This window comes from Nicotiana tomentosiformis, chromosome 1 (assembly GCF_000390325.3).
Source record: "Nicotiana tomentosiformis chromosome 1, ASM39032v3, whole genome shotgun sequence".
Taxonomy (NCBI): Eukaryota; Viridiplantae; Streptophyta; class Magnoliopsida; order Solanales; family Solanaceae; genus Nicotiana; species Nicotiana tomentosiformis.
The window spans coordinates 65,503,832-65,516,544 of record NC_090812.1 but is presented as its reverse complement, the minus strand read 5'-3'; the positions used below and the strand labels follow the sequence as shown (position 1 = coordinate 65,516,544).

At 38.8% G+C, this 12,713-nt stretch overlaps 1 protein-coding gene across 1 annotated transcript; it reads left to right on the top strand.

Annotated features, from left to right (window-relative positions):
• The first annotated feature begins 1,794 nt into the window (after positions 1 to 1,794).
• On the top strand, positions 1,795 to 4,907 carry LOC117281897 (uncharacterized). Its single transcript, XM_070196126.1, has 5 exons — positions 1,795 to 2,085; positions 2,376 to 2,552; positions 2,787 to 3,671; positions 3,897 to 4,174; positions 4,331 to 4,907. Exons 1-5 carry the CDS (start codon positions 1,795 to 1,797, stop codon positions 4,905 to 4,907), a joined length of 2,208 nt encoding a protein of 735 aa, XP_070052227.1.
• Positions 4,908 to 12,713: the final 7,806 nt, after the last annotated feature.

Here is a 12,713-nt window from a genome sequence, read left to right as displayed (position 1 = left end):
ATTAAAAAAAATAATAAATAAAACCGGCCCGGCCCAACCCCTTAGGCTTCGGTTCAAATTTTTACCGGCGAGGCACGAAATTGGTAAACCGGTAACGGGACCAGTACAGAGACCGGCCAGTCTCCTTTTCCACTAGCCCAGCCCGGCCCCTTCACACCCATGAATTTATGAAGTTTAAACTTTCACAATCAAAAGCATTTTCTTGTCGGAAATTGAGGAATAGGAGCACACCATCTCTTCAGTAGAAACGGAGACAGAATTTCAAGTTAATGGGTTCGAAATTTTAATCGGTTTAAATTAATAGGTTCTAAATTAATAATTTATATATATTCAATAAATTTTTTAAGATAAACGTTCGAACCAAAACCACTGGGTTCGGCCGAACCCGTCTCGGTTCTCTAGCTCCGCCTCTGCTCTTCACAAGCGGCAAAACTAGCCTCCAGCGAACAAATCATCACTTCAGCTATTGTGTGTCTAGAGTACTTTTTTGAGCAATATTTAAAGGTGGGAAGTGGGAACTGAAACCTAAAATTGTGGAAACAAAAAGCATTTGAACTCAAACTCAAGGAACAATTAGTGAAGTTTGAACTCATACAGGTTCATACTTTATACAAAAATTTAGGAGTTTGAACTGCTCACTTCAAGCTGATAAATGTTCAAACTATCGTAGAAGTTTCTGAAGATTTTTAGTGTTTTTGGTAAGAATAATTTTTTTTTATCAAATATATTTTACTAATTAATCCTGAAAGAAAGAAGGCAATCGCATAAATTAACAAAGCCAGAAATCAGACACTTAAGGATTTCTTAGTGATAGGCTATATGTATATCCCTGTTATGTTTTGATGATCTAAAAACTTACTGTCAAGAACCAGATAAGGAACCTGTTACACATTCTCAAGACCTTAAGATCAAAAGATTCCAGCTTGGGATATGGTTCAACTCTTCAGAGTCAAAGGAACAACAGAGGAAACAGATAGCTACCGTTTTCTGAGGAAACTGCACAAGTCAACTGCCCCAGCTGTAAAGTTGTTGCCTGCATACGCTACAGTGCGAAAATAGTACAACAGTCAACTTTATGGGGAGTGTCTTTTACCTACCTTGCTTACATCATCCTAGTGATGTTACAAACGCATTATTAACATTAAGGAAGGTAAAACAAATCACTTGAACACTCAGAGAAATTACTCAAGCCATTTACCGTGATTAATCATCAAGAAAACGATTCTCAATTACATCAAGAATAAAGAACAACACTACTACGGACCAGTTCCCCATATTAAGTTATTGTATGTCCTTAGTTGAGTTGTAACTTTGTAATAGTTCTTCAATTGTAATTCCTACTTAGCTTGTTTAGAAGCATTCCGTAGGAAATCCTTTGTAAATCATAAACCCTTGTGTTTGTGTCTTGGCTAAAGTTAGTCGAGTTGTAAAGTCTTTGTAATAGAGTTATTAAAAAGTGGCTTGCAATAGTACTTTACAAGTTAGTGAGGGATTAAGAGGTTAATTCTTAGGTTGCATAGGTTGTAATCTGAAAGTTGCTCATTAGTGAAGTTGAAATCCTACAAGGGTAGGTCGAGGTTTTTAATCCCGTTGAGCTGGGAATTTTTCACGTAAAAACTCTCAGTGTTATTTACTTTCTGTTGTGTTCGTGTAATCTGTGGAAACTAATAGAGAACCTGGTCCTCTATATAGTTTGGTGGACCCTCGAATTCTATCAATTGGTATCAGAGCGGGTTCTTTCTATCAGGCTAATTAACACCTAGAAAGGATCCTCATGGCCGCTCTGCCATGAGGATGGTGGAAGAAGGCCAGTCTACTTACAGACCACCTAGGCTCAACGGACAGTATTATGGATGGTGGAAGACTAAGATGCATGACTTCATCATGACTGAAGATTCAAAGCTGTGGGATATTATCTGTGATGGACCCTTTATTCCTACCAAGAATCTTGGCGACCCAGCTATAGCCATTTCCAAGATGAGGAAGGAATTCAATGACGCTGATCGAAAGGCAGTAGAAAAGAATTTTCGTGCGAAGAAAATTCTTGTTTGTGGAATTGGTCCTGATGAATACAACAGGATATCGGCATGTTAGTCAGCCAAAGAAATCTAGGAAGCCCTTCAAACAGCTCACGAAGGAACAACACAGGTTAAGCAATCCAAGATCGACATCCTCACAACTAAAACGAGCTCTTCAAGATGAAAGATGATGAATCCATCCAAGATATGCATACTCGATTCACCTCTATCATTAATGAGCTTCACTCTCTTGGTGAAATTATTCCAAGAAACAAGCTTGTCAGAAAAATCCTTAGTGTGCTGCCAAGTTCTTGGGAAAGCAAAGTGAACGCTATTACAGAGGCGAATGACTTGTAGGAGCTAACCATTGATGAGCTTGTCGGCAATCTGAAAACATATGAAATGAAGAATAAGAAGGACAATGAAAGAAGAGAACCCAAAAGGGAGAAGAACCCGGTCCTCAAGACAGACAGCAATGATTCAAGTGGTGAGGATGGTGATATGGCTTACTTGACAAGAAGATTCGAGAAGATGGTTCGTAAGAATGGAGGCATTCCAAAAAGGGAAAGTTCTAGAAAGCCATAAAATTATGACCTCTGTCATAAATGTGGCAAGCCAGGGCACTTCATCAAGGATTTCCCTCTCTTAAAATAAGATCAGTACAAAAATAATTTTGATAAAGCGGCCAAGAGGAACCCGGTTCCTGATAAACGCTTAAAGAGAAAGAATGTCGCTGACAATGTTGTAAAGCAAGCTCTTGCTGCATAGAGAAACTCCTACAGCGAATCTGAAGAAGAAAATGATCATGGTGATAGTTCAATGATGGAAGTGGAAAGTGAAGCAACTGAGTATGACTCAATCTTTGCCTTGATGGCTCAGTTTGATGATGATGAAGATGACGACAATGATGAGGTAAATTTTCTGGATGTTCAGAGAAATCTGAAATCTTATTCTCCTAAAAAACTCATGTCTTTGGCAAATGTGTTAATTGATACTTATCACAGTCTTATAAATGATAAAGATGCTTTAACTGTGGAGTTAGGAGAAGCAAAACAAACCAGAGATGACTTAGTAGTCATTGTTGTTGATTTAAAGGAAACAATTGAGAACCTGAAGAAAGAGAAGGATGCCTTAGATGAAAAAATTGCAAATACAGAACATGAAAGAGATGATCTGATGGTCATTGTGGTAGACCTAAAAGAGACATTTGACTGTGTAAGAAAGGAAAAAGAAGTCTTAGCTGAGAGAGTTGCTAACATTGAGCATGAGAGAAATGACCTATTAGTGGTAGTAGTGGACTTGAAAGAAACAATTGGGGAACTTAAAATGGAGAGTAGGCCTGAAAATTCTCAAAAGGGAAAGGAAGTTACAAGTGAGGTACACATTAAGCTTGAAAGTGAGTTAAATTCAATGAAGTCTAGTCTATGTGCTGAGCTTGAGAAAAACAAACAACTTCAAGAAGAACTAGGTAGAGTGAAGAGTGATCTTGAAAAATCACTCTCAAGTGGACCTGGTCTTCTAATGTTATCACTGCCATGTACACCAATAAAGGGGGAAACATGCAGGGGATTGGGTTCCAAAGGAAAAATATTCCCTACAACCCTCATAGCAAGTACGTTACTATACCTGACAATTGGCTTTGAACTCACTGCGGTAACACTAGGCACTTTAAAGAAAATTGTATGGCCAGATTTCAGTCACAGTAGAAAAATAAAGTTTTTGCGGAAAAGGTAACTACTGGTAGAGAACCTGGTCCCCCATATAAAAAATGAATAATGCCTTCTTGGACCATAAGATCCCTCATTCACCCATTTTCTCATTACAAGGGACCCAAACTCGTTTGGGTTCCTAAGTCTAACTCCTGATTTTCTTGCGCAGGAAACAGTGAAAGGAAGCAGCCTACAATGGTACATGGATAGTGGCTGCTCAAAGCATATGAATGGAAGTAGAAGTACAAATGATTTCCTTTCACTTAAGGCCCTGCAAAGAGGGAGTAGATTCTTTGGAAATGGCAAGAAAGGATACATTCTGGGAGTTGAAAGGATTGGGAAGTCTCTCTCACACTCAATCAAAAATGTGTACTACGTGAATGGGTTGAAGTACAGCTTGCTAAGTGTTTCCCAAATTTGTGACAAGGGAAACAAGGTGGAATTTGTGTCAAAAATATGTACAGTCACAAACCTAGTGACTGGTGAGGTGGTGCTAGTAGCGAAAATATACAAAAATATCTATGTTGTTGATTTTGAGTCTCTGCAGAATGGTGATCTCAGTTGTCTAAGTGTTGTTGATGATGATGCTGAATTATGACATAGGAGGCTGGGTCATGCAAGCTTCACGTTGCTGAACAAATTGGTCAGGAAGGACCTGGTTCTTGGTCTGCCAAAGTCAAGTTTCAAGGATCACAAAGTGTGTGATGCATATGTAAAAGGCAAGCAAGTCAGATCCTCATTTAAGCCCAAAAGGGAAGTCAGTACCTTAAGGCCACTTGATCTTTTTCACATGGATTTATGTGGACCCATGAGGGTGGCAAGAAGGGGAGGAAAGAAATATATCTTCGTTATAGTTGACGATTACTCCAGATTCACCTGGACTATGTTTCTCATAACCAAGGATGAAACCTTTGAAGTGTTTGTTGCCTTCGTCAAAAAGATTCAAGTGAAGATGGGTAATAATATAGCTTGCATCAGGTTTGATCATGGGACAGAGTTCGACAATGCCAAATTTGATGAGTTCTATACTGAAAATGGTATCACTCACAATTTTTCAGCTCCACGAACACCTCAACAAAATGGTGTTGTGGAGAGGAAGAATAGAACTCTTGAATACATGGCAAGGACAATGTTGTTTGACAGTGGGATTGCAAAGAATTTCTGGGGAAGCCCAAGCTGACACATCTAAGGACTTTTGGGTGTAAATGTATTGTCCTCAACAATGGAAAGGAAACTATTGGAAAATTCGATGCCAAAAATGATGAAGGAATCTTTCTGGGATACTCATCTCAAAGCAAAGCTTACAAAGTATACAACAAAAGGACTCAATGTGTTGAGGAAAGTATACATGTGATCTTTGATAAATCTCACCTCTCCTGTGAGAAGGACAGACATGCTAATCAAGATGGAGAACCTTTATCTGTTCCAGGATAAGTTATTGACATAGTAAATGGAAAAGAATACATGATGAGTCATGTAAAGGAATCCAGTGAAGATGATGCGAGTACACCTCCATCTATTGGAGAGGAACCTAGTCCCCTGATCACACCAACTGAAGCTGAAAATAGAGTTGTTGATGCAGTCCAAGGTACTCCACTTCCTGAAGTAAGAAGCGCCCAAGAACCTCAGTCAGACATACTTGGGTCCTCTGCCAATGAGATTCAGGTACCAAATTGGAAGCACAAAAGCTCACATCCTCTTGACAACATAATCACCCCTCTTGACTCAGGAGTTCAAACCTGATTAAAAGCAAGAAACTCACTTGCCTTTTTAGCCTTTCTTTCCCAAATAGAGCCCAAAAATATAAAAGAAGCGTTGAAAGATGCAGACTCGATCACAACCATGTAAGAGGAGTTGCATCAATTTGAAAAAATAAGGTATGACACCTGGTTCCTCAACCTGCAGATCGAACTATCATAAGGACCAGGTGGGTATTCAGGAACAAACTTGATGAGTTTGGAAATACAACAAGAAACAAGACAAGGCTTGTAGTTCAAGGATACAATCAGGAAGAAGGGATTGATTATGATGAAACATTTTCTCCGGTTGCTCGAATGGAAGCTCTTAGAATTCTTATTGCCTTTGCATCTTATATGGACTTCACATTATTCTAAATAGATGTCAAAAGTGAATTTCTAAATGGCTACCTGAAAGAAGAAGTTTATGTCAAGCAGCCTCCTGGATTTGAGTGTCACGAGCATCCTGAGCATGTACTCAAGCTGGACAAGGCATTGTATGGGCTAAAGCAGGCTCCCCGGGCTTGGTATGAAAGGTTATCAAAATTTCTTCTAGAAAATGGCTTTACAAGAGGGAAAATTGACAACACTCTTTTTCTGAAGAAAAGAGGGAGGAACCTGCTCATTGTTCAGGTATATGTTGATGATATCATTTTTGGAGCCACAACTGACTCTCTTTGTAAAGATTTTGCAAAACTCATGGGGAGTGAGTTTTAGATGAGTATGATGGGAGAATTAAATTTCTTCCTGGGACTTCAAGTGAAGCAATCTCAAAAGGAAACAATGATAAGTCAGAAGAAGTATATCAAGGAGCTGCTAAAAAGGTTTGACATGTAAACATCAAAAGTTATTGACACTCATATTGCCACAGCTACTCATCTAGACATGGATGAACCTGGTTCTCCTGTAAATTAGACCATGTATAGAGAGATCATAGGGTCACTCATGTATCTCACCGCAAGCAGACCAGACATTGTGTTCAGCGTGGGCCTTTGTGTAAGGTTTCAATCCAATCCAAAGGAATCTCATCTGAAGGCTGCCAAGAGAATATTGATATATCTCAAAGAAACGCAGGACTTGGTTCTCTACTATCCCTCAAGTGACCGATTTGATCTTATTGGGTATGCTGAAGCTGATTATGCAGGATATCTGGTGGATAGGAAAAGCATGTCTGGAATGGCACATTTCCTGGGTTCTTGCCTAATCTCATGGGGTACAAGGAAGCAAAACTCAGTGGCACTCTCAACTGCAGAAGCAGAATATGTAGTAGCTACTTCTTGTTGTGCTCAATTGTTGTGGATCAAGCAACAGCTGGAAGACTTTGGAGTGTTCTCAAATTGTGTGCCTCTCCTATGCGACAATACAAGTGTACTCAATATGGCCGAAAATCCAGTCCAACATAAGAGAACCAAGCACATTGATGTGCGTCACCACTTCCTCATAGACAATGTTGAAAAGGGGCTCATTTGCATGAAATTCTACAGCACAAAAGATCAGATTGCAGACATATTTACCAAGGCCTTAAGTAGCAAACATTTTGAAAGAAATCGTATGGCACTGGGGTTGATAAAACCCAACTGAGAACCTGGTCCCTCGATGGTTGGCTATGAAAGAAATGTCCAGGTAAAATAGCTAAAAAGTATTTTCTGTCAAAGTCTAACTCATCTCTATACCGTTACAAGTAGTCACGCATGATGATTACAGAGCAAATAGGCAGTTGATGCAGTACGCACTGGTAAAAAGGGGAAAGCTTACAGATGCAAGATTAGTCATGGAACCTGGTTCTCCTGACACAGGTCAGTAGTTTCTCTATTCTCTCATGCAAAATTTTGAACGGTTAAAACAAGTACCACGTCATCAGTGTGTCAGTTTCTTATCTTTGTGTCTTTTGAACCCAAATGTCTCACCCGTTATAAATCGACCTGACTCCCAAAACTGCCGCCTTTTCCTAACCGGTCCCTCATCAATCTTAAATACATCCATCACTGTCACAACTCTTCACATCAAACGTTAAAATTTTCCTTCCTCTTTCTCTCTTTCAAACTACCTATCTCTTCTCCTCAACTCATCACTTCTCTCTATGGCTGAAAATCACAAAACCTCAAGTAGTCCAAGTGATACCCCCATTACGTCCTCATCCATTCAAACATCATTATTAGACTCCTCCCTCAACACCACCACTAGCTAAAACCTTAGGGCAGAGTCACCCCCACACTCCGTCTCCTCTCCTATCCAATCGAGTTCTGGTTCTCATAGGAGTCGCAAAATCTCAACTCCTAAAAGATTTGTGGTTACAAGCTCTCCTCCTACCTCGCCGAAAAAACTGGGTAAAAAGGGTCCTGTTGATGAAGAAGAGAATTAGGAAATCTCTAGTCTTCCTTTGGATGAAGGCTCTAATGTAGATCTAACTGCTGGTTCTGAGAATTCTTCAGTTCCCAATCTTGAGCCTACAGGTACAACTTCTTCTTCTTCTGCGATTTTAATGGAGTTACAAGAGAAAGAAGCAATAGAGAACATGCTATCTATATCTAATGAAGGGGTTGTTATAAAAGGAAGTGCGGATGGGTCTGAGGCTTAAGGGGAAGAGTCTAAGACTGTGGTAGAGGGTAGAGAGCTTGTGCCTGTTGAACAATCAGCACAGGACAATACTACTGGGGTCCCAAATAAGGGACCTGATCCCTCCTCAGAGGATCCAACTCAAGGGTCCTCTCAAAAGCCCTAGGTCAGTATTGATCCTCCTCCCTCCCCTCATTTCGATGCTGAGCCTTTGTCTGTGGTCATGCCTGAGATGAGATCTGATTCTAAAGAAGTAGTTGGAAAAAGTGAAGAGGATTCTGATAAAATGCCAATTGCTAGCTTGACTAGGCATAAGTCAATGGTTGCTCCAGAGTCTACTCCTAAGCGACCTACTACAAGGTTGCAAAGGAAGGAGGCTCTTGAATCTACGCTTAAGAACAACCAATCTAAGTCAAGGAGAAGAAAATTAGTGAAAGATGGGAAAGTTGTGAGCGAGAAGACAGTGCTAGTTGTGAATGTGGATGATGAAGTAGAAGAGGAACCTCATTCCTTGACTAGAAAGCGCTCACAGAAGCATGGTCTCACAAGCCTAAAAGGGGATCTTCTGTGTCTGTTGAAAGTCTGAACAAGTCTGATGATGTTGTCGCTAGTGAAAATGTGGTGAAAGAATCTGGTGATAAGTTAGTAGAAGAGTCTGCTACCAGGGTGATGGAAGAATTGGGTGACAAGTCTGTGAAGTCTGATGAAAAATGAAAGAATGTTCGCAAGTCTTCTAAGAGAAAAGTTTATAATGATGAGGAACCTGGTTCCTCAAAGAAGGCCAAAGTTGGTGATCCAAGGAGTGCTGGGAAAGAGAAGTTGAGGAATCAAAAGGTGCTATGGGGCCGCACATTTGCCCCTGACATTTTGGAGGAGGCTAGTATGAGACAGCTCGTTGAAATTTGTGAGTTTCAACAGTGGACACATTTGTTCACGAGTGATGCTCCAAAGGTGTATGAGGAGCAAGTTCAAAGTTTCTATGCCGACCTCTTCAAAGTTGAGGATGATCACATCTCCGTGCTGGTGAATGGAGTTGATATGGTAATGGACTCTGCTTTGTTAGGATATATTTTGGGTATGCCTGCTGAAGGGCTGTCTAGTGTTCAAGGATCTTGTTCTCAAAATTTCAGAAACACCATCCTGAAGGACAGAGCAATTCAGCAAAGGGAACGGGTACAGAAGAAGGCCCTCCTTCCAGTGTACCAACTGCAATTTGAGATGGTGAACAAGGTCTTGCTCCCTCGTGCTGAGAGAAGATCTATCACTTCTCATGTAGACTTGTTCCTCATGGAAGCACTGGACAACTTCACTACCATCAACCTTCCTGGGATCATGATAGAGCATATGCAGAAAGTGGCAGATTTTAAAGATGGTAATCATGGGCTGCCTTATGGGTTCCTTCTCACCAAGGTCTTTGAGTACTTCAAGGTTCCTCTGGGACAAGCTAAAGTGGGCACTAAGAATCAAACTTTCTCCAAGTCCACTGTGGAAGAATGTGAGTGCATTGATAGGGCTGGAGGAGTTGGAAGCACTTCTTCTATTTCTCAGTTGATCAACGCTCAGAACAGTGCTACTGGTGAGATAAGGCAGTTGAAAGCAAGGAATTCTATTCTTGAGAGTCAGTTGAGTCAGCTTCAGGAGGCACCTAGTTCCAGTATCTCTCAAAATGAAGAGGTTGCCCGTCTAACCAAGGAGAATGCTGAGCTCAAGAAATAGGTGGGGGACCTGAAAGAGAAACTGCTCAATGAGCAAATGTCGGCGAATTCTCGAATGTATCTCGTCCTCCAAACCCTTGCCTCTGTATCTAAGCCATCTCCTTCCAGTGCTCCCTAAACAGTGTCCCCTCAGTGTCAAGTCTTAAGTATTGGTTTCCTATAATTAGTTTTATTTTTATGATGTTTATGGTATTTGTTTTTTGTTGTTCTAAATTGTGGATGGTTGTAAGTAACATTGACTCTGCTCCCTGTTTTCAAATCCAAATTGTTAATGGAAGCTTTTCCCTTTTTGTTGTATATGCCTTGTCTTTATACGCTGTTTTTAGTCATGTTGTGTGCACACAAGTTGCATGAGTTAACTCAAGCTAGACTTCTTTTTTCTATAAGCCTGTTATTAATCTTTTTATGATGCCAAAAGGGGAAAAAATAATTCAGGGGAACAGGATGGGAAAACAGATTCAGGAAATGCTGGTTCTTAGGGGGAACTTGAATTATAAGTTTGTCATCATCAAAAAGGGAGAAATTGATAGGCTATATGTATATCCCTATTATGTTTTGATGATCTAATAAACTTACTATCAAGAACCACATAAGGAACCTGTTACACATTCTCAAGACCTTAAGATCAAAAGATTCAAGCTTGGGATATGGTTAAACTCTTCAGAGTCAAAGGAACAACAGAGGGAACAGATAGCTATCATTTTCTGAGAAAACTGCACAAGTCAACTGCCCCAGCTGTAAAGTTATTGCCTGCACACGCTACAGTACAGAGACAGTGTAACAGTTAACTTTATGGGGAGTGTCTTTTACCTACATTGCTTACATCATCCTAGTGATGTCACAAATGCATTATTAACATCAAGGAAGGTAAAACAAATCATTTGAACACTCAGAGAATTTACTCAAGCCACTTACTGTGATTGATCATCAAGAAAATAATTCTCAAGTGCATCAAGAACAAAGAACAACACTACTACGGACCAGTTCCCCATATTAAGTTATTGTATGTCCTTAGTTAATTTGTAACTTTGTAATAGTTCTTCAATTGTAATTCCTACTTAGCTTGTTTCGAAACATTCCGTAGGAAACCCTTTGTAAATCATAAACCCTTGTGTTTGCGTCTTGGCTAGAGTTAGTCAAGTTGTAAAGTCTTTGTAATAGAGTTATTACAAAGTGGCTTGTAATAGTATGTTACAAGTTAGTGAGGGATTAAGAGGTTAATTCCTAGGTTGCATAGGTTTTAATCTGAAAGTTGCTCAGTAGTGAAGTTGAAATCCTACAAGGGTAGGTCGTGGTTTTTAATCCCGTTGAACTGGAAATTTTCCACGTAAAAACTCTCAGTGTTATTTATTTTCTGCTGTGTTCGTGTAATCTGTGGAAACTAATAGAGAACCTGGTTCTCTATATAGTTTGCTGGACCCTCGAATTCGATCACTTAGAGTGAAATTTATTCATATGATAAATATATATATATATATATATATATATATATATATATATATATATAAAGTTGGGAATAAAAAAGATGATGTGGCACTCACATAAGGCAAGAAACTCTTTTATACTTTTTCTCATTTTTTTGGTTTTTTTTCTTTATTAGATATCTAAAAAATCAACAGAAATTAAAGACATCCTATTTATGTCATTCTTAACTATTTGTCATTTATCTCTTTTAAACCCACGTTCCCTTTTTTATGGCCTTTCTCCACTCTAGATGAGTATTACTCAATATTTCTTTCTTTTTGTATACCCACGTTCCATTTTTCATTAAATCCTATTACTTTGATCATCGGTTACATAAATATAATTGCAGGGTTCCAGCTTGCAACAAATCTATAAATATTACTCAAGCACATATCCTTTCCACTTCAACACTAGCTTCTTTTTCTGCCTTTATGAGACTTCTATCTAATTTGTTTTTCCTTTCCCTCCAAAATTTAGCGACGTAGATAGGAAAAAGAGTCTTGTACAAGGGTTTTTCACTGTTTCTAGAAGCCCGCCTTAGCTGCCTGCTGCGTTAACGTTAATTGATGAATATCATGAGGAAACTAAGACACTGATAAAAGATTTGGCTAGAAAGTTTGAGATGAGTTTGATAGAGTGGCGGAGAAGAGTGAATTTACGATTGAAGGGATATTTTCTTTTTCTGTTCTTATACTAAAGAAAACCCAAAAAGGTTAATTAACATGAGAGTTTATGGGAATTCGATTCTCCTCTTTTTTATAACTCCTTTCCAACACTATTTGTGATGAATTAATAGGAGGGTTATGTAAGTATTGGATGGTAAAAAAAACATAAGAAATAAATAGAGTTATGGGGATTTTGCAGATAATTTGGAGTAAAAAGTGTTGGGAAAAATAATAATCCCGCCCAGGAATAATATCCACGGCAAATAATAATAACACAAGAGAGTAACAACGACACCAACTCTTTTAATGGGGTAAAATACAAAATTCGAGCGGAGCAATATAACTACTATAATATTACAACTTAGTAGTGTCAAGAGACTACTACAATTTCGAAAGAAATAACACTCTTTATTTAAAATACCTCACTACAATATTACTCACACTCACTATTTATCTCATAGACTACAATCTGTGGATTACTCTCTCTAACTTCTATTGTTTCTCTCTTATTTTGGTGTAATAGAAATGAAGAATGGAGGCCTCTATTTATAGTAAGAGATGTCATCCAACTACTGTAAAGAATATGGCTTGTTGTTGATTTAGCCCTATAATATTTTAACAAAGTTAGGCACCTCCCATTTTCTTCAACAAAGTTAGACACCTATCCAATTTTTTCTTCAACAAATTTAGGCACCTATCCCATTTTTTCTTCAATAAAGTTAGTCACCTCACATTTTCTTCAACAAAGTTAGGCACCTCTCATCCCATTTTTCTTCATTTCTTTTTTGTTTTTCTTTAATATGAGCCCCACAAATATCTCCCTTAATTTTATTTTTTCTTTTTCATTTCA

Excerpts from the sequence above, each read along its gene's own strand:
- LOC117281897 (XM_070196126.1), top strand. The coding sequence starts at position 1,795 with ATGGTGGAAGAAGGCCAGTCTACTTACAGACCACCTAGGCTCAACGGA. Across the intron at positions 2,086-2,375 it reads ATGAATACAACAGGATATCG|GAGCTAACCATTGATGAGCT; the intron begins GCATGTTAGTCA and ends AATGACTTGTAG. Across the intron at positions 4,175-4,330 it reads GGAAACAAGGTGGAATTTGT|GAGGCTGGGTCATGCAAGCT; the intron begins GTCAAAAATATG and ends ATTATGACATAG.